Source organism: Coturnix japonica, chromosome 12 (assembly GCF_054131305.1).
Source record: "Coturnix japonica strain WE chromosome 12, WE-NBRP24, whole genome shotgun sequence".
Classification (NCBI taxonomy): domain Eukaryota; kingdom Metazoa; phylum Chordata; class Aves; order Galliformes; family Phasianidae; genus Coturnix; species Coturnix japonica.
Window position 1 is genome coordinate 7,811,492 of NC_140674.1, and position 20,635 is coordinate 7,832,126.

General features: G+C 48.3%; 1 protein-coding gene across 2 annotated transcripts in view; it reads right to left on the reverse strand.

The window, feature by feature from the left end:
• The window catches only part of EPHA4 (EPH receptor A4), a 231,670-nt gene that overhangs the window by 85,400 nt on the left and 125,635 nt on the right, over positions 1–20,635 (reverse strand). Inside the window, exons 1-3 of one of the 2 annotated variants that reach the window (XM_015871334.3) lie at positions 7,763–7,891; positions 7,176–7,243; positions 2,750–3,413 (exon numbers count right to left, since the gene is read on the reverse strand). In XM_015871334.3, coding sequence (XP_015726820.2) covers positions 2,750–3,413; positions 7,176–7,243; positions 7,763–7,880 — 850 coding nt within the window. In that variant the 5' untranslated portion in view covers positions 7,881–7,891. Of the gene's footprint in view, positions 1–2,749; positions 3,414–7,175; positions 7,244–7,762; positions 7,892–20,635 lie in introns of those variants that run through there. The other variant, XM_085513542.1, reaches the window with a different exon arrangement.

Below are 20,635 nucleotides of genomic sequence, written 5' to 3' on the forward strand. Positions count from 1 at the left end.
GGCAGGCTTTGTGTAATCGTTTTCAAACACCTCCAACAACACACACCATTTTTTTTTCCCCATACATCCTGGTCAAGGTCAGAGTGTCATTAATATCAACTACAGGAAGCATTTTAGAAGGGAAGCATCTTCCCATTATACTTCTCCTACACAGACCAGATATTAACTAAACGCAGCTCAAGGAAACATCTCTTGTTCAAAACCCAGAGGGCTGAATGAACTTGAAGCCCAGCCAGCTCCCAGGGCCGTGAGGGGGATGCGGGTCTGGGAACGCAGAGGTCTCCCGCAGCTCTGCAACAAGTGCAGGCCCCGCTCTGCTGCCCTGAGCCTCTTCTGCCCAGCAAGCTTTTGTCACACATATAAAGTCTTAATCAATCCTAACTCTGACCCAAGGATCACAGGGGAAGATGGATGAGGGAACGGACAACCTCTGACCTCTCCTTGTATTTGTCCTGCCATAGTCAGCCCATTGAAAAACAATTGGGGTGGAACCCTCTCACCAGCTCCAGGCCCAGCCTGGCATCCTTTTATCGCCTTTCACAAATTCACATTCTCCTTCCTCCCCCGTCCTTGCTCCAAACCCACAAGAACGCTCCTCACTTCACCCTCCCCACACAGAGTGCCTCCAAGTGGGACCCAGCCCAGCTGTGGGGTGGCAGAGGGCAGGACAGGGGCCGGCTCCATGCCACAGGAGCCTCTCAGCTCCACGGGGCTCCGGCAACCAGAGGAGCTTCCTGGTGAACCGTGCTGGCTGGGGAACGGCAAACGCTGAAAGAGGAAACCACAAGTAACCACTGATGAAATGGGTTTAGCACTTTCCAATTACTTGCTGGCTCAAGTCCTCCGAGAAGAACTGGCACGGGCCAGCCTGACTCTGGCAAACCCAAGAAGACAGAAAGTTTCCTTCTCAGCTGTGAACGTGACGCTGCCTGGCCTCCCTCCAGCAGCACAGACAGGCCGCCGGGTTTCCAGAGCCCAGCAGGTACATGCCCTGCACATTCAGCCCCAAGGTCCGGTCCAACAACAGAAAACAAAGAGAAAAAACAGCCCGCTCCCACCACTGCCCACCAGGAAAACCTGAACATCTTCCCTTACAGAAGGCAGCGCTCATTACACGATGAGCCCATGTTGCATCCGGGCCGCTGGTGAGGAAAAGCATTAGATGTGTGTCAGCCGGTATGACCCGGGGCTGACCCAGCAGGCCTTCAGGAGGAGGAGGAATAATTTCCGCACAATAAACCAGGATGCTTTTCCCCTCATTCACTTCCTCCTCTCACAGCCCAGGCTGTTAATGTGTCAAGATGCTTTGCCTAGAAGTTACCGATCTATTTGAAGACAGCAACACCTCCTCAGCCACCCGTGGCTCTCCTAAGCAGTGCCACATCTGCAGGTTTGCATCTTCAATCGCATGCAGGTTTTCAAGTTTCTGCCTCCCAGAACTCCAAAGGCCGTCATTTACTCCAAACAGGATGCCCCCCTCATCGCTCACTACAGCCCATGGCAATTTCAGTGCCAAGAAGCACTTAAGACTTCTTCCATCTAGCAAAAACTCCACATATGAAGGCAGAGGCTCATACTTTGTACTTTTCCCGCCGAAGCCTAATTTCAATATACACTAAGGAACTTCATGTTGACTGAAAATTATGAATTAAAAGAAATCAAGCAGGATGTTCAAAAGACAGTGTTCTCATAGGAGTTTAGCACAAAGGCAGTCAGATGCTTGCTTTGCTAGCTTGTCCTCAGTCCCCATTAAATGAGGACCTGGTGAAAAACACCCTAAGAGGATGTGAAGACATTTAGCTCCAAAGCACCTTTCCCAAAAGCACGGGTTCAGATCTACTAAGTAACTCAGCTGCTTCAATTCAGCACCTGGCTGAATTCAGGCCACTGAACTGTGCAAAAGCATTTCAAATTTGATCTTCATTTACGCTTACACAAGCAAGAGTTTAGAAGCTGAGGCCAAAGATATTTTATTTATAAACTCTTCTCTCCTTCCTTAACCTTCTACTACTTTTCCCAGAAAGGAGAGATGAAGAGAACATAGGTTTTGAGGGTGGCTTTTTTCCCTCCCTTTTTTAGGATAATCTGTCTTTTATATAAACTTTAATCCCTAATTCAGCAGTACACAGGATGGGGCGGGGGAGCAGACTTTTAGCATTTCTAAGAGTATCCTAGCACCTCCATTATTAAGCTGACAATGGAAACCCTCTGAGAAATGAAAATATTTAACAAAGGCGGCAGTGTCAAATATCAAAAGGTTATTTAGCACTAAAAATTTGCAACAAGTTAAACACCAAAGACTTCCCCTTCTCAATGGGGGAAAATAATCCAGCTAAAACTGCTGCTGTTCTCTTTCCCCCCCCCCTTCTTCCTCCTCCTGACTCTGGTTCTTACCCCACTGCATTATCCAAGGGAAACTTAAAAGAATTGTCACTTTAAATGATGGCAGCTCAGCTGCACTGCTTTGCAGTCGCACGCATTTCGGTGGCTGTCACAGACCAATGCAAATTTAGTTGCCTGCTGCAAAATGCATTTTGCCTTCTGCCTATTATGGCAGTATCATTTGTTTTACATTACATAATTCTTAGCCTTGCCACCTGGAGCTATTGGACTCCTTCATTAAAGCCCTCTGTCCCATCGCATCCCACAGGGGCTCCTAATTACTGGCATTACTCCATTTACTCTCATCTCCAATTCAATTATGCATTCAACTAAGCCCTAATGAAAAGTACAATATGGCTCATCTTACCTTGGCATTCACCATTGCGTTCTTCATAGCCAGCATTGCACAGACAGTTGCCAATGGGTACCAGCCATTCACCATCTGCCCCGCAGTACATTTTTGGCACGTCCTTCTCTTCCGAGTTATTGACACAGGAGCCACGAACCTCCACCAGAGAGGATGTATCAGCCCCAGTAATGGTGTCTGGAAACTGTGCCAGGTTTCGAACTGTCAGTGGGCACTTCTTATAGAAGACACGAACAGACACCAAAGCAATGCAGGCACCAACGTCCTGGAAAGCCAAGTAAAACCCTTTCTTGCTGAGAGGTCCCACATCCCGCACCTCCGTATTCAGCTTCATGATCCTGTCGCCAATGTCCACCTGGGTGAAGCTCTCATCAGCAGCAATGGTGTCGATCTTGGCAAACTGACTCTCTCGAATAAAACGCTCCTTATCATTGTTTGATTCATAGTAATAGAGGTTGAAAGTCTCTTTGCAAGTTCCCATGACACCTGGCAGGCTGTTGCAGTCTCTCAGCGTGAACTTGATTTCAATATATACCCTCTGAGCCCCCTCGCGGGGAATCCAATCAGTTCGTAACCAGTTATTCTGACTGGGCTCCATCACATTGCAAACTTGGTAGGTGCGGATCGGAGTGTTTTTCTCATCCATTATGCTCACCTCCTCCCACTGTCAAGAAGAAAGAAGAGAAATGCATCAGTGTTCAAAAGGAGCAACAGACCTTCACAGTAAAATTAACCCACCCTTCCACAACTAACAGGGAGATGGCATTTTTTCCACTGCGGGAGAACAAATAAACACATCTATTGTGCCATAGCCAGGACTTCAGCTACTTGGACATTCAACAAGGAACCCACTGAAGAGAAGCAGGCTCCAAACCAGGTAAGACAAAACAGCTCAGCCCCCAGGACCTGAATTGGATCAGGGCACATGCAGCACTTCACAGCCTGGTAGCACAACACCAGCCCTGGTGTCTCCTCTGCAGCAAATGAGAACCTCTCTTTGTACACGTGAGCAACAGGCAGCGAAATCATATGACAGAGATGGAGAAACATCCAGATTTCTGGCATCACCATCATGGCTCTTACACTGCTAAACCAGCCCTGGTTATTTCTAACAGCTTCCAAACTGAGCCAGCTCCACCTTCTAGAACTCTTCCACTCTTCAATCAAGTTCAGGCACCTCCTTCAGAAGTGCCCAACTAACAGGCAACACAATTATGGAGCAAAGATGCATGCAATCCAAGGAAGACACGCAAAGAAGAGATCTTGCACTAAACCATTGCAGGATGAGGAGCTTAAAGAGAAAGAAAACATAAGCAAGAGCTTTGGAAACAAACAAACAAACCAACCCCAAAATGTTTTAGAGATTGTGATACATGAAAGTTCACCACAGTGCTTTCCTGGAGTGGGAAGAGGGGCCTTGGCAAGATACTCCTAGTAAAACCCCTGCAGTGTTTTGGTATAAGAGAAATCCTTCTTCACAAAACACCAACAAGGCAGCACATAGTAGATAATGCCTGAATGCTGCCTGAATGCTACACAAAAAAAGTAGATAAAAATCATCCTTGGAAAAGAAAGAAAAAATAAAAACAGCAGAAACTTCAGAGAGACTTCCCAGAAGTGCTGTTCTGAACCACGGCTTTGATAAACAAAAGCCTTCTTAAAGTTAAGGGGCTTCCAGTATAAGATCCTGCACGCTCCTCCCAAGGATTGCTCATAGGAGAGCCATTTTTACTTAAAGAGATTCCAGCTTAGTTGAATCCGTTTATAGAAAGACAGCAGTCAGCACCATGAGTCACCAGGAGCACAGAGAATAATATTTTATTTGCTGCCCAGCTATAACTGCAAATTAAAATGGAAGCAGGGGATGGGGAAGGAGGGGGGAGGGAAGTCAATACTCAGCATGCCATGACTTTCCACAGAAAAAGGTAAAAATAAATCTTGAGAAGTCATCTATCAATGTAAAGCGTAACACAATGTTAGTAAGAAGACAGTTATTTAATTTACAGCTGCCACGAAGCTAGTTTACTGTTACGATGTTGTCTTTATGATCCATCAGTTTCCATTCTGCTTATGTCCCATCTAGGCTACCAGTATGTGTGTGGCAGAAGGGAAGGGAAGCAGCAGAGGGAAGCAATACTTGCTGACGGGATTTCCTTTACCTTGCTCATACAAAGGAGGATGCTGCAACGCAGATCGACACAGAGCCGGCTGAGGCCACAGGCCAGGCAGCAGTTGCACTCAGTGAGCCTTGCTCAGGAGCTCAGCACGGCCCTGCCTGCCAGCACACAGGCAAACATTCCTTACTTCATGGACACACAAACCAAACTCAAGCACATCTCCCTGCCAGAGCTGAAAACGACCAGAGCCCCAAGACTTCCAGCCACTGTGAATGGTTTGTAACTCCAAGTACGTGGTCAAAAGCGTAAATCCAAGCTTGAAAACAAAAAGTTAACTTTCATAATTCAACTCATCTCACGGTTTAATGATGCAAAGTAAAACATTCTGGGCACAAAACCTGCTTCTCATCTGCGAAACGCAAGAGAAAAATCATTAATTATGTCTATGCTGCAATTCATTAATTCCTCCAGGGCTACTATGTGTTTGATTACAGCCAGTCGTTGCTAAATGATGGCATTTATCTCCAACCCTTCTTACTCACACAGCCCTCACAACCCAGGGACTGGCTGAGGTGCAGAGCTGAGTCTCCTGGAATAGATGTGAAGGTGAGCCCAGATAAACTGGTGCTGAAGGATGGGGTCTTCCCAGGAACATAAAGGAAAGAGTTCACTGCTGCTGCCTGAAATAAATCTGCAGCACATGAAGCTAAAATAAACGCTTTCCAAGCACAGACTCTCAGAGCAGACCATGTACTCTTAAATTTTTCACTACTGGCTTAAAAATAGAACATGCGTATGTAGGCTTAGTGAAACCAGTCACGTCCACAAGGAGAGCACACTTTGCCTTCTCCAGCTTGCACGGAGCTTTCCAGGAAGACATAAGGGGAAAGGGAGAACTCAACAATTATTTGTAACAAAGCTCTCCCCGGTCATCAATTCACCACTGACTTACTAAAACTTATACATTGGATCCTACTTTCATCCACAGAGCAGGTTCCCCTAGTGGAGCTGTATGACAGACCCTGCGCACAGAGCTGCCCATCCCGGGGTGCAGCCCTACAGCCCAGCCCAGGACAGAGCTGCTCCTGGCAGCAGTGCAGGCCGAGGGCTGCAAGCAGCAGGCACCGCAGCGCAGCCTGCAGGGCTGCCACTCAGTCCCGTGCTCCGGAGCTCAGTGTGCCCAGGCTCAGCCCCAGCCAGGGCTGTAGTCAAGTTCAGGCAGAACAACAATAGAGGAGCCAAACAATCCCCCTTTCTCCCATGTTATGGCTATTCAGAGCTTATGCATAATGCATCGCCAACGAGCACAACCTCGGATTCCTTCCACCCGCTGCTGTTTCCTTAGCTCTCTTCTAATTACAAGCAGGAACACACACACAACTAAACACATCGGTTTCTCAAAGAACCCGGCACTTTGTTACGTACGGGTCCAGCTCTTTCAGCACTTATTCTTCATCCAGTTTGGCTTAGGGTGCTCAAAGAGAAGTAACTAAGCCGCTTTAGCCATCTAATACTAAAAGGATTTGAGTGGGGGGCTTTTTAAAAAAAAATAACTATTGTAATTAACGAGTACCGTGCATTGCCTGCATCTTTAAGTTGTTCTCTTTAACGAAGCCCCTTCTAACCACATACCGAGGTGACCCCGGCAGCCCCAGCAGCACAGCCCTGCATCCCACGGGCTGGCAGCAGCGGGTCGCGCTGCGGGCACCCTGCCCTGCTGCATGCAGCCCCTCCGCTGCCTCGCGCTGAGCCCCGGCCGCCTCCGGGTGAGCCTGCTGCTATCACCGCCCCGCAGGGAATCGGAGCGACTCTCTTCTAGTCACCTCTATAAGAAACGCGCACCATCAGAGCCGGGCGGCACAGGCTGCGCTGCAGGTACCAACGGGAGCCCCAGCGCACCGCATGCAGCGCGAACCCGACGGCGGCACCGACCCACGTCGTACCCGTGAGCGGCAGCGCCCGGAGCGCGGCCCGACGGAGCCAGCCCCCGGTCGCAGTAATTACAGCCGGTTCAGCCGCCGGATCGCGTTTCTCGTCGGTCTTTCGCCTTTAAACAGGCACCTAAGCCCGTGCCTGAACCGATCCCTTAATTCCGAAACCTCTTTTCTGCCCTTTTGGTTTCTACTTCTTCCATGACAGAGCCATCCGAAGGGAGTATAGAGTTTCCCCAACAAAGAGTAATTCACTCCGCGAGCCCGGGCCGAAACCCGACCTCCCCGCCGCAATCAGCGCTAATCGCGCCATTAGGGCTCTCTGAAACGCACTAATCGCCCCCTTTTGCCCTCGCGATCCGATAGCGGCGGACTTACCCCTCCTTCCAGCGGGCTCGCGATCCAGCCCAGCTCCCCCTGCACCGAGCGGGAGTCCAGCAGGGTCACTGCGGAGACAAAACACAGCGCGTTACGCTCCGGCCGAGCTCGGAGACACCGCGCAGCCGAGCGCTCCCGAGCGCGGGGACCCGGGCAGGCGCCCGCGCTGAGAGATACGGAGCTGCGCTGCTGGAGCCGCTCGGGCGGCGCGGGGCAGCGGGGCAGTGTAAGCAAGCGGAGCAAACAACAGCGAACGAGCGGCGCCTCGCACGCTCGGCGGAGCGCTGCCCGGCCACCGGCACCCACGAGCGGGCCGGATCCCGCCGCAGCCTGTCCCGCGCCGAGCCGAACCCAGCCCGCTCCTCAGGCACCACCCGGAGCCGCTCCGGGAGAACAGCGGGAGACGGCGGCTCCTGCCCCGGCCAGAGGTGCGAGAGGTGCGGGGGCTGCGGCACCGCGCTCCGCCCCGCGCACCTGTGCGGCCCCGACTCGCGGCACCACCCGAGGGGCAGCGGGACGGACGGACGGACCGGCACCGACAGCGAACTTTATCGCGGTGCGGGGAGCGCGGGTCGGCCGCTGCTCACCTTCGTTAGCGGGATACACGCGGGAGCCGGTGACGGCCCCGCAGACACCGACGAGCAGCGGGAGCAGCGGGAGCAGCGCGCCGACGGGGACCCCGGCCATGCCGCCCGGCCGCGCCATCCCAGTGGAATAACGCCCGCATGGGCGCGCGGCCATAGGCATTGCCAACGGGGCGGGACCCGCCGCCAACCGCCGCCAATCGCAGCCCGCCCCGATACAACCGCCCCGCCCCGCACCGCCCCTGCGAGCGGCGGCCGAAACGGGCGGCGGGGACGGGAACGGAGCGGCCCGAGGAGCTTCGGAGCGGGGAAAGCGGAGGAGAAGGGAATAACGAGCGGAGCAGATGAATGAACAAGTACAGGAACGGCAAACAGCCCGAGCAGCCCCCGCCCCATCACGGTACCACGCGGCGACCCGGAACCGCGGGCACCGGGCACGGAGCGGCCCGCAGCGCCCCGCACCGCTGGGCAACAGCGACACCTGGCGGCCGCGACGAGCGCCCCGCTGCCCCGTCCGGAGCGCCGGGCACCCCCCGCACCATCTGCGGTAACGATGTGATCATTACTTTGCTGCCTCTGAAAAGGCACCCTAAAGCAGGCAGCGCTGGTTCCAGTGATGTGAGCCTCCCACCTTCACGTCGGGGTGAATGATGCGGAGCTGCTGGAGGGGCAGAAGCCTCGTTTGTTTCTATTGCAATGACAGAAATACCAGTTGTCATAAAAAAACGACATACCTTGAAACCTGTAAAAGATTCCAGGTGTTTTGATGCCATTGTAATTCAGTGATCTTTTCAGATGAAATAAACACAGACAATACAAATCGGGCCTGTAAATTTAACAACTGAAACAGCCCCAGTTGAACCAACTCCACTGCGCTTTGGCTGTTAGGAGGGTGTGAAAGAAGCCAGGCCAAAACAACTGCTGCTTCCTCACTCGGGGTCACTCAGCACGGCCATGCCCACACGGCCATGCCAGCAACAGCAGCACTCGGGCTGACCCTGCCCACAGCCCACAGCGCACACTGGGATCCGGCCCTGTCCGTGCTTGGCAGCAGCAGGGCAGCTATCACAGATAGATTGCTGTTCCCCTTCATTCACCATTTGTTTGCTGTTCGTTCTGAGGCACTGCTGAACACTGTGGTACACACACAGCATCCTGCTGGCAGGTACGGTGTGCTCAGATCACAGTCCCGCAGCAAGCACCGTTCCTAGCAGGGCTCTGGAGCATCACACGGCTCCGCACAAGGAGCTGCCTTGCACCCTGCCCGGCCATGAATGCAGCACGCACAGCCTGGCGCCTTCCTGCCCCAGCGGGATGTGGGGCTGCTGCACACTGCGCCATTCTCCCCTTTCTCCCCCTGCCCACCTACTCACACTCGTCCATCTCCCAGAAGCTTTTTGCTGTCAGTCAAGTGACAGCCTCGGTAGGAAGCGCTGTGTGCTCGTGGGCCTCCTGGGGCCCAGCACCACGCTGAGGTGGGGAAAAGCAGGAGGAAAAAGAAGCAGCGGGGGGAGGAAGCGCAGATCCTCCTTTAGTATGCAATCCCACAGCCTGGAGGGGAAAATGCACCCGGCTCCTCTGAAAAGCTTTTTCCCACAAAAATGTGAGCCATTTACCGCTCTCCCACACAGCTCGCACCCAGCCAGCCCCTGCACAGAGGGCACTGCAGCCCGAGGCAGCTGTGTGCCTGCAGCACAGCCCTGCACAGCCCTGCAGGCCCAGCGCCCAGCATGGTGGCACGGCTGACACTGGCACCGCACTGCGCACCATCCCCTGCGGGCTCACCGACCTTTGTCAGAGCTGTGAGCACAGCACATCTGCCCAACCAAACCTGACCAAACCCCTTGGTAGCTGTGTGGGAGCAGGGTCCAAGCAGGATGCGATTCCCCGGGCTGAGCTGCCGTTAGCTGAAGCTGCTGCCGGAGCACAGAAAGCTGCAGCATTCCAGCGAGGAGAGCAGCACAGCAGCACAGCAGTTCTGTTCCAGTTGGGATCACCGGCAGCTTTGCTGCTGACCTCAATAAGAAAGGGATCAGATCTGTAGCTCATTTGCAAATCCACTCTGCAAAACAAGCCAGCTTAAGGCACTGCATCGTATTGACACTTCCTTCTCTTAACCATGACCATCATCTCAACAGTTCCCTATTTACTGCAGCCTTTATGTTAATGGCAGAAGCCTGATGGTGAGCTTCTGACTGGGCACCAGCCAGGCCTTGGCAGCACAGGGACAGCCATGCAGGACTCTTCCCTTCCCCAAGCAGGGCTGGGTGAGTGTCAGTGCCAAGTGAAGCAGCGGCTGTTCCTGCTCTGTCCAGTGCAATCCCTAACATTTACAGAATGCTGCTATCAGGTCCCCAAACAGAAATCCCGTCACCAAAAGCACTGACCAAACAGGAGTGTTTGTGATACAGTTTGTGCTGCCTACCAACAGCGAGCACCGAAGGGCACCGGCAAACTGTAAAACATGAAAAGCAGCTCAGATACAGTGAGGAACAAAAGGAAGAAATGCAGCCAGTGCCACGCTCAGTGCTGCAGCCTGTCACCCAACAACAGGCCCGATGCAGCACAGCAGAGCCCCCACCTCAGCAGTGCACACAGGGCTGGGCTCGCTGTGCCGTCCCAGGCCGGGGGCAGGCAGCAAAACGCAGCTGTCCCAAGTCGGAGCGTGACCGAGAACAACGTGTGCGGAGCTGCGCAGCCCCGCAGGTTGTTGGCAGTGCGAGCACAGATGCCTGGCAACTCAGAGCGGAATGTGCGTGCCTACACTGCGCCGAAAGGTTATTGAGAGCTGCGGAGGTGAACAGATCCCTTAATGATTACAAAAGGCTTTCGAGCACCGCTGGCGTTGTGCTGCCGGGCCGCAGCAGCTGCGCTTCTAACAGGCGATCGGCCTCCAGCCGCCGAGCAGGGCGGGATGGGCTGGGGGACAGCGGGGGGCAGCCGGGGGCATGGGAGGGCTGCTCCCACCAGGAGGAACCGCGGAGGGAGCGGCAGCCCGGGCCAGAAGTGGCAGGGAAAGATGTTGGAGGCAGTTTCGGAGGAGCCTCGGTTGAACGCGAGGGGTGAGGCTGAAGTCTGAGCGCGGGGGGATCGCAAACTACATCCAGATTTCTTTAGGAGCACACACCCATCTCCGCAGTGGGGAAGCGATTGAGTCTGACGGACGTAGCTTTCCTCTTTCAAGAACAAGGTCGCAGTTTGGGATTTCTCAGCTAGATTTTGGTCTGGTCTAAGGTGAAGTCAAATGAATTTTCATAGGAGTTTGGCTAGGAAAGCTGAAGAGGTGGAACCGGGCCCTTCGTGTGGAATAGAATCAATCCTAAATCAATATCAATGTTTTGGATTTGTTTTCCTGCAGGAATTTCAGCTTCTCTGCCATTAATCTCTTCAAGTATTACTAAAAATAAATAAACATAAAATATACAGGATTGTTTTTATTGTCCTGCTCAATGTTCTGCAGTAATGCCTTTGGATGCACAGAGAATTACGGAGCAAAGTCTGATAAAATAACCTAAAGAACAGCATGCCGCTGCTCTGACTCATGGCTCTTCTGTGTGTTTGGAGACAGTGATCTTTGCAGAGATTATTTATGCAATGATGGTACCAATCAAGCTGTACCAGGGACAGGTTCCCTACGGAGCCCTGAACATTTCTGGCACTTGCAAGAGAGTAAATCCCAATGAGCTCTGAATGAGCCATGCTCTCTGCAATACTCCACCCAGACTAATGAACAAAATTCTAGCAACCATATAGAAGGAAACTGTTTCTGTGCTTACACTAAGGAACAAAACCAGCCCCTCCTTCTTTATTACTGTGCCATTTTTTAGTAGCAGGATACAGACGGGTTGGTTTTCTGTAGAATAAAATGTAAGACTCTGGGTTTTATACTCCCCAAAAGTGGAAAGTATTTGTGCTTTTTTTCCATGAATGCAAGAGTGGATGCTGTGCTGCCCGGGCTGGGCAGGGATCGAGAGGGAGGAGGAGGGCTGTGCTCAGCTCTGCACAGGTTTCCTGAGACACTCTTGGTCGCTGTCACAGTGCAACTTTACAAGTTGGCTGGAGATGAGTGCCTGCCATGCCTGCCTTAAAACAGAGGAGCTGAATAAATATCAGCTCAGAGAGAACTGCAGGCAGCCACTGTTTGCCGCGCTGCTCCCACAAAGAGGGACAGCTTCATTCAGGAACATCTGTAAGGCACGAAAGGACCTTTTATACCTGCTGTCTACTGGCCAACCTGGAAATAATAATGCTGGGCTTATCTCTGTCTGATGCATTCCCTGAATGTCTCTGTCCTCGCTACAGAGAAGCTGCAGGCAGCAAAGAATGGCTGTTTATTATCTAAGAAACGATTTGTCACGTTTTAAGGGAACCTCTAGCTGGGGAAATTGTGTACATGCATTTGCATGTGTTCTAGCTCACAGTCTGCACTGATTTTATTGCAAAATACTGCAAATTCTAGATTCATTTCACGCCAAGCAAAAAAAGACATAGAAATGAAAACCCGCAAGAAGAACAATAGGAGAAATAAAACAAGAACAAAAAATGCCATTTGATTGATTTTATGTCAAAAAGGTGACGGTTATTGTTTTCCTCTGTGCTGCCACTGATCTGAGGAGTGTTCAGAGAACAAGATGAAGTTTGCCGTGCTGGCAGCGCTGCCACTGCATTGCCTTGCTTTTCATTTATACCCATCTGCTGGCTCTTGTCACAAACATGGATATCCTCGTGCAGCCCCTCACACAGCCGGCTGCCAAGCCCACTCTCGGGGATGTGAGCACCACAGGGACAGAAGAACAAAAGACCCGCATGGGTCCATGCCTGCACATCGTGCTGCTCAGGCACAAACCTAATTTTAAGAATTCTTCTAATTTAGGAGATAGAAATTAGTTCCTGTTATTTCAGTGCACCGCTGGCACCATCAGGCAGCTTTCCCTTGGCCGGAAGCACAGTTTGGCTGAGCCCGTTCCCCACTCCCCAGCAGCACACAGCTCATCCCGCTGACAGAAGCAGCCCGAACCCACACCATCCTCCCGCACGCGGCAGCAGGAGCGCCTCTGAGTTCTGAGTTCTACCTCAGAGCTCCGTGTCCATTAGAGATGACTCACTCGTACTGCCTCACTGAGACGCTCTGCTGTCAGACTTTCCAAATACCTACACAGCCAGTGTTTCCAACAACATTTTTTCCCCAAATATTTTCTCATGTGGTATCCTGATGAAAACAGGAAAACTGTTATGCTCGGGAAGAACCGCACAGTGCTGCTCCTGCCCCAGAGCCGCCACCTTCCCTCAGCGGCCCCCTGCCCATCACTATTACGAATCCTTACCCGTGTCACCACGCTGCCCACAGTTCCCAATGGCAGCTGAAATGAGCAGTGGAAAACTTGCTTAGCGCCCAGACAATGGGCTCGATTCTAAGGAGGAGTGTGACTAACCATCTGCCCTGACCCGTTGCGATCCCTTGTCCCCTATTTCAAGGGCTCACACAGGACCAGGAAAGCAGCCATTTGCAGTGCACTGGAAACAAAAGCGAAGGATTACCGGTACAATTTTTTTATCCATTCCTTATGGAAGCAGAGAAGAATGGTTCTGCACGAAGGGAGCACACAAAGTAAAATGTACAGGTTTCCTTTCCTTGATTTCTATCGGGAACTTTCATCAAAACGTATCTTTGGGACAGATCAAAGCACAAGCACAGCACAGATTTGTTTGAGTTTCACCCATGGTTCCAAAGTAACCAAAAATGCCAGCAAGACACTCAAATAAAGAGCTGTAAAAGTAAAACAGATTCCCGGTGGTGACATCTGTTAGTATAAGGATTATTCAAACATCTCCAGAGTTTTACCCCAAAAAATGGCTTCCTACCAAAACCCAACTCAGTCTAATATCCTTCCTTGGCTAAATCTACGTACAAATCGTATTTCTGTACTTTGTTGGCGCTAAGAAGCCCACATGCTTGTCTTGACATGAAAATAAAAAGAGATTCCCAGGGAATTTAAAAATGCATATACTGGGGAACCAGTTTAAACTGACCTTGGCTTAGAGAAATGCATTTCTGTGGAGCTGAGCACAATTGTCAGAGCTTGATACGGTACAAAATACCTTTCTGCTGAAAGCAACTTCATTGTTAGATGCAAGATGGTTTCAATCTGCTAGGCTATCAGTGCAGTCAGGTGGTCTATAAAGGGATCATTTCTGTCTCTTTTGTCACGTATGAATGTGAACGCACAAGCAAACATACACAAAACCTGAAGAAATGTGGCCAGGCCCATGGAGGGAAGAAAAGCTGAGAAGGGCCCATTAGAAACAGTGCTGTAAACAGAAACAGAGGCCATAAAGCTCCTCCAGCACTGTTCCCAGCCACGTAATTCTCCACTTTCCTTATACCTCTCAGGTGGCCAATGCAGACCACCTACAACTTCGGCTTTGCTTACAGCATCGTATACAAAGCATGGGCATTAGTCCATTATATTAGTTAAAGAAGCCAGCTCATGCCAGTGGAATTGCAGCAGTAATGATGTGAGACTTAACACTAACAGCTCCACACCCAGCATGGAAATCCCATGATGGCTTCATTACACTGGGAACTTCCCAGAGCCCATAAAATGGTGAATAAACTTTACCTGAGGACTGCAACAATATTTATGACATCAAGAATGAATCCATTAGAACCCGATTTTCCCTTCACCTTAGTGTAATTACTAAGAAATTTGCTTTGGTGAAGATCAACCAATATCTCAATGAAATTAAATATTAGAAGAAAGCATTTACCCTGATTCCAATACACAATATTTGTGAGCAATAATGATTTTCTCCTTCGATTAAAATTCACTTTAAAACATTCCCTAAATAAAGCAATGATGAAAATGTAGCATCTCCTGAAGAGTCAATTGCACACACAAAGTTTTCAGAACCAATCATCACTGCACCTCAAAAGGCACTATAGATTATTCAGACTCAAACTACCACACCACATGTTAGCTGGCTGCTCTGTTGTTGGAGCTTTAAATGTTAAATACGTAGAAGCACATAGTTGTATGTAGGTTGTTCCAAAAGTAATGTCTCCTATTTATTTGCATGGAAATGACAACAGATATAAACAGCAGAAAAACACTATTTGAAAGAGCAAATTCTCAGCTACAAAACACTGTGCTCACATCCACAGTTGGGTCTCCATCAACATTCAGCAAGTGTCCACAAATGTCACTGAGTGCCATTTTTCCGCATGGAGGAATTCAGTGACACACCTTTGTTCCATATGCACTTCCATGTCAGACACCATTTATCAGACTGCCCCTCTGCTGCTGTCACATGGCAACAGAATGTAACGGGATACTGGTGGGAAGGTTCAACCTCTGCTGCCATCCCACCAATGTCCGCCTCTGACATCGCAGGCCAACACCGTACAATAGGAGGCGCTGCTTTCTGAGCAGCATTCACAAAAGGACCTTCCCCGAAAAGCCTATTTTCCAAAACACTATGTTATTTAGAACCCCATAAAGATCCATGTGTATATACCCATCTGCAGCCACATTTATTTTTACATGTTTTTCAGTGCATATCTCTCAGTGTCATAAGGTCTTCATAAATAAATCAACCTACTTAGATCCGCATGCTTTGAATAACAAGTCAGCCACCAAACCAGCAGATGGATACATTTTTAATTAGGTAAGCAGTCAGTGCCTTTTGGTTTGAAAACTCTCTTGTTTCTCTTAAAGAGATGGAAAGTAACCAAATTAAATCCAAAATTGCAGTGGGATGGCATAGTGGTTTTATTCTGGATGTAGCAGCAAGTCAGCTTAGAGCCCAGCCCATGTGACAAACTTGAACAAATGCAATATTTTATATCAAGCAAACCTCAAAGTGAAATATTTAAGGATCTTGTAAGAGTACGTTGTAAACAATATGTATTTTTCAACAACACATGTGGTTACTTATGCATCTTCTCACTTGAGCAAGACTCTCTGATCTTAATTCATTTACTGTGTCGCCTTTGCAATCTCTCAAGCAAAATATTTCTAAGCAGCAACTTTTAATTTACATAATCAGACATACTTTCCTGAATAACATGCAAGAAACTCAGAATTAACAACATCTTGTACTGCTTAAATAACCCATGAAAAGAAACTCCAGCAGTTCCAGTCAACTTCTTCCCACAGAAGGGTTTTTGGTGTCGCACTCAGAGCAGAACTCAGCGTGATGGATCCATGTCTTATCCGTACCACAGTCCCCACATTCCTCTGCACTTCCCTGGCTCGTCCCTGGGCAATCATGTGCCAGGGTTCTGCATACCCTGAGCCCTCTGCTCTGCCATTTCTCCAAGAAAAAAGAATTTCAGTGCCTGTTATGGTTGGTACCAACGTGGCAGATTAAGGTTTTTCGGATCCTTATTCAGTTTTATGTTTACCAAAAGAAAAAAGATATTTTAAAATTCACATTAAAATCCAGACATAAAATCTGATACTTAAAGACCGCAGCTTAAAAATAAATGGACCAGACTTAATCTTTGATGTCACTTCCTTGGATTTCATGACACAACACCTGAGATGAATTTTTTCCATTTTACTTCAGCTCTTTTTCCATCATACGCTTATGGTAAAAAAATAAAAATAACCAAGTTTCCCATATGTTAAATAATAAAATCTAGTTCTATCATTTCCTTCTATCCCTTTACAGTTCTTTTCATTTGACTAAATGGAAAATGCGATATCTCTAGAACTGACTGGAAAAGAAATAAAGGCCTGACTCTCATCCCACTTTTATAGGGTTTGTGCTGATGTAATTGAACTGATTTCAAGGAAATTGCTTCAGATTTGTGCTGTTAGATCAGAGCTGAGACGTGCGTGCACCCTGAACATACTCAGCTCTGCTATATGGTTCACGATTATTCTGAGTTCTACATCCTGTAATATGATTGCAGTGTGTAAAACAACATTTATTAAAAATCAGATGTGAAGCATAAAGATGGCAATCATTTGAAACTTTAGGGTATAATATTTACCTACTGGTCTACGCGGACCATTATGGTTGAAAACTGTAGTAGTGCAGGAAGTAAAATTTCTCTATGTCTGACTTTATATTCTATTTGAAGTGAAAATAGTGTAAAATGGAGAATACTAGAAGCTGAAGCCAAACTGTATTGTTTAGAAATTCCTTTTAGCTGGCAGTTACTGTCCCATGCTTCAGTTTTCCTTGTCTCATGTTTGAGACATTATAGTTCACAATCAAGAGAGAAGGCAAACACTGCCATTTCACCATCACTGCTGCTTTAAAAAAAGCAAAATTTCCTGAGGGCAGCACAGCAGCCCTGGCCCCTGAGTTTCTGGTCCCACGTGCCATTCTGCACCCACATCTGGCCCCAGTGCTCAGGGCTGAGCTCCAGAAGAAGGGAGACCAATGAATGAGAGGGGCATCAGGCCCAGCGGCAATACGGGGTGTGGGAGAGCTGGGAAAAATGGGATGAAAACATCCTTGTTATATTTCAGCTTCACTTAGCTCAGTTTCACAAGACAAAGAGTAACAGTTTGAGACATTTGCATTCAGATACGTTTGCACTGTGATTTGGAGCCTTGCACTCGGAATGCCCCACAGACCTTCAGCAGAGCACTGCTCAAGCTGGAGGAATAAATCCCATCACACAACTGCCACAGTCCATGCTTTAGCACTCAGTAGAGTTTCTTGGTTGGAGCTCTGCAGCTGGTAGGTCAAGCTTCTTTTTATAGGCAACAGCAGGAAGACAGAGCCATTCTATCAGAATTAAGGGATCCGTGATTTTTATTGACCTGTTTATCAATATTGGAATGAGTTAAAGGAGAGCTATGCTTGCTCCATTTAGCAGAAGTTGAGACAGTGTTCTGAACCACAAAAAGAAGGAGAGTAAATTACAAAACAGTGCTTTCTGTGCTTATCCTCAAACTGTTCCAATTTCCCCTACCAGATCTTCTTTTAAGTTAAAGAGTGGAAGAGCTTGAAGAACACAATAATATTGCTTAATTTTGTCTGCCTTTCATTAACATTTATATGAGTTTATGCCATGTCTTTTACTATTTTCCAGCTGATAAATGTTTTTTTAATATTGTGCACAGATCATTTTGCTTATAATCAAGGAAGGAAAATTAAGTTTAACATCTGAGAGCTTTAGGCAAAAATGTCAGGCGTGAACCAGATGACCACATGAGAGTTGCAGAGTCCCTTTGTGCCCCAGATTGGCTGGTATTGTTTTGATGCTGTTGCGCTGGAGCAATGGCACTAACGTAATTATGAGATCAAGCAACATCTGGTGGATTTGGCACCCAGTTCACAATTGATTGTTAGTTCGGGTCAAAGGATGAATGCGCCTTAAGTGCACGTTAGGGTGCGCAATCATAAAGCTTGCATTAGCGAGGAAGGAGGACTAGCAGCATTCTCGCGTTTCATCACCCAACAAAATTGATGGCCCACAAAAAAGCAGTGGCACGGCACACAAAAGTGATGATGCCAGAGAGACTGACGCGCCGCAGGCGGTATTTGACATCTTCTGGCTGTGGGCTGTTGTGTGTTGTGATTTATGTCACCGTAATGATTGATTACTTTCAGATCATTCCCATTCTACCATATCTCTGAGAATTTCCCTCTTCTTCAAACATCTTTTTGTTCCACAAGCCCTAGGCTGCAGATGGCATCAACCCACGCATCTCCATTGTTCGAAGCCTACAAGAACTCCAGCATTCTTCCGAGGAATGCTCCTAGTTGAGTTGCTAGTGTCCAATTAAGTCCTGAAACTATGACTGTGGGCACTTTAACCTTTTTATCCCCTTGCTCTTTTAGGCATTTCATTGTGTGCAACGGCTTCAATTAAACAATGCCTAAAAAAGTCATCCAGAAAGAAAATCAGGAGATACATTTTTCAGGTTATGGGAAAGCACTTCATGTGATGGCTACAGCTGCATCTGTCACACCTCCATAAGGGCTCTTCTGATCACGTTTCTCAAAATGAATTATCATCTCTGGCATGCAGCATTACAGCAGACTCTGGGTAAAGGCAACAGGCTAAATCTTCTGCATGCTAGACAGCCAAAAATGCCTCTGGGATGCTTATGCAAATCATCTGCTTCTCTGATATCTCAACCATTCTGTGTGACATATGAAATATCAATGACTCAATATTTATATGATGGGAACAACAAGAATTCAGGGCTTGTATAAAGATAAAACTGATTTTTTAAATCTATTTTTCATTCTGGTAGACCTAACATGACATAGTATCCAGGGAATTACTACAGGGGATGGTGAATATCTTAACTTCTTCAAATCACAATCAACTACAACAAATTTCATTAGTTTCTGTTTTCTTCTTCCTTAGGAAACAACACCACCAAGCATATTTGCTGCTAGTTCAGTCACTGACTACCAGAAGCCCCAAAGGACTCACATTTTGCCACATTTTACTACAACTAACCCTTCTGTCACTCCACATTTCTCCGGTTCCCACAAAAGGCCTTTTCTGTTACATAGGACCTCTCTATGGACATCCATTACTACTGCCTGGAGCTCACTCAAGCTTTGTGCTGTCTCTCTTTCCTTTCTGGATGTTCTGGGAGTTGCAAACAGATACACCACAAGCCCCTGGATCCTGCCCACTGCATGTTCCCCAAATACTGTCGAACACTGCACTGAAGCAATGTGAAAAAAATGTAAGAAAAAGCTTTGTTATCTTCCCACAGTGCATGTACTGATTTGGTTCTTGGGTAGGATACAAGAACCTAAAAGGCTTCATTTACCAACAGTCTCTGTTCTGAGTAAGGCAGAAGGCTCAGATCTGGTGAGGATTTGTGGTGCAGGGCAGGCTGAGGCCCATCAGTGCTGCCCACCTGTCCCACAGTGAGCTATCAGGGGTGATGGGGCTCCTGTTTGATAAGCCTCTGCTAAGTGTCACCTTCCTCATGTATGCCAGGGTGCTGTCTCTGGTGTGGGCATGAAATCCAGCAGGAGGGCTGCTTCCAGGAGGACTCTGGGAAGCCTGGCAATACCAACAGAACAGCCAGAGTACTCACACAGTGCCCTAAAAAACATGGCTGGAGAAAGATGACACGAGAGCAATAGGTCAGCCTGTGCTGGCTGAAACTAAAACTCAGTGACCTAGTTCTTAAAAACAAAAGGATCTTTAACTGTGCTGTGTGATATTTACATGGATAGAATTAATTTCTCATTTCCAGTACTGCTCATCTCTTTCTCTGTGTAATTTTTGCAAGGGCAGCTGGAGATGCAAGATATTTATCAATGGCTTCAAACCTGGATCTGTTGTCAGGCTGAAGATTAGATGCACTGATTGGGCTTTTCTTTTCTTTTCTTTTCTTTTCTTTTTAAAGTATAACTGTCTGAAGAGTTCCCGCGGAAGCCGCTCATATAAGTGGGTCACAAAGAATGAAAGCTGTCCTTGGGCAGCCTTTGAACAGGCACAGATATGTTTTCCTCCTCATTTCTTTTTCAGAGGAATGGGAAACATAAGTCCCCTTTTGTAAGCGGTATTTTATTTCTAACATGCTCTACAATTCTGCAGAAGTCATGAGCAGCACTGAATGTGTAATTCAAATAGTCCCTGATATACACACTCTGGGCCTGACTCCCACTTAAACTAAGCTTTGCGTGGTCTTTACACACACCCTAAAACTCTTTCACTGCTGGAATCACAAGGAAGGCTCTAGTCCTAGGGAGAAGGAGGACCAAATATTTTTCGAATTCCAATTGCAATTGTGAATTGGTTTTTCAGAGACAAGTCTATGCCTTTCAGCAACACTTATGGACCAAGCATCAAAATTCCAAACACTATGGTAGAAGGTAGAGACTCACATGCAATTAATGCCCTTCTTCACTCTGCTGCACAAACTACGTACATGCTCT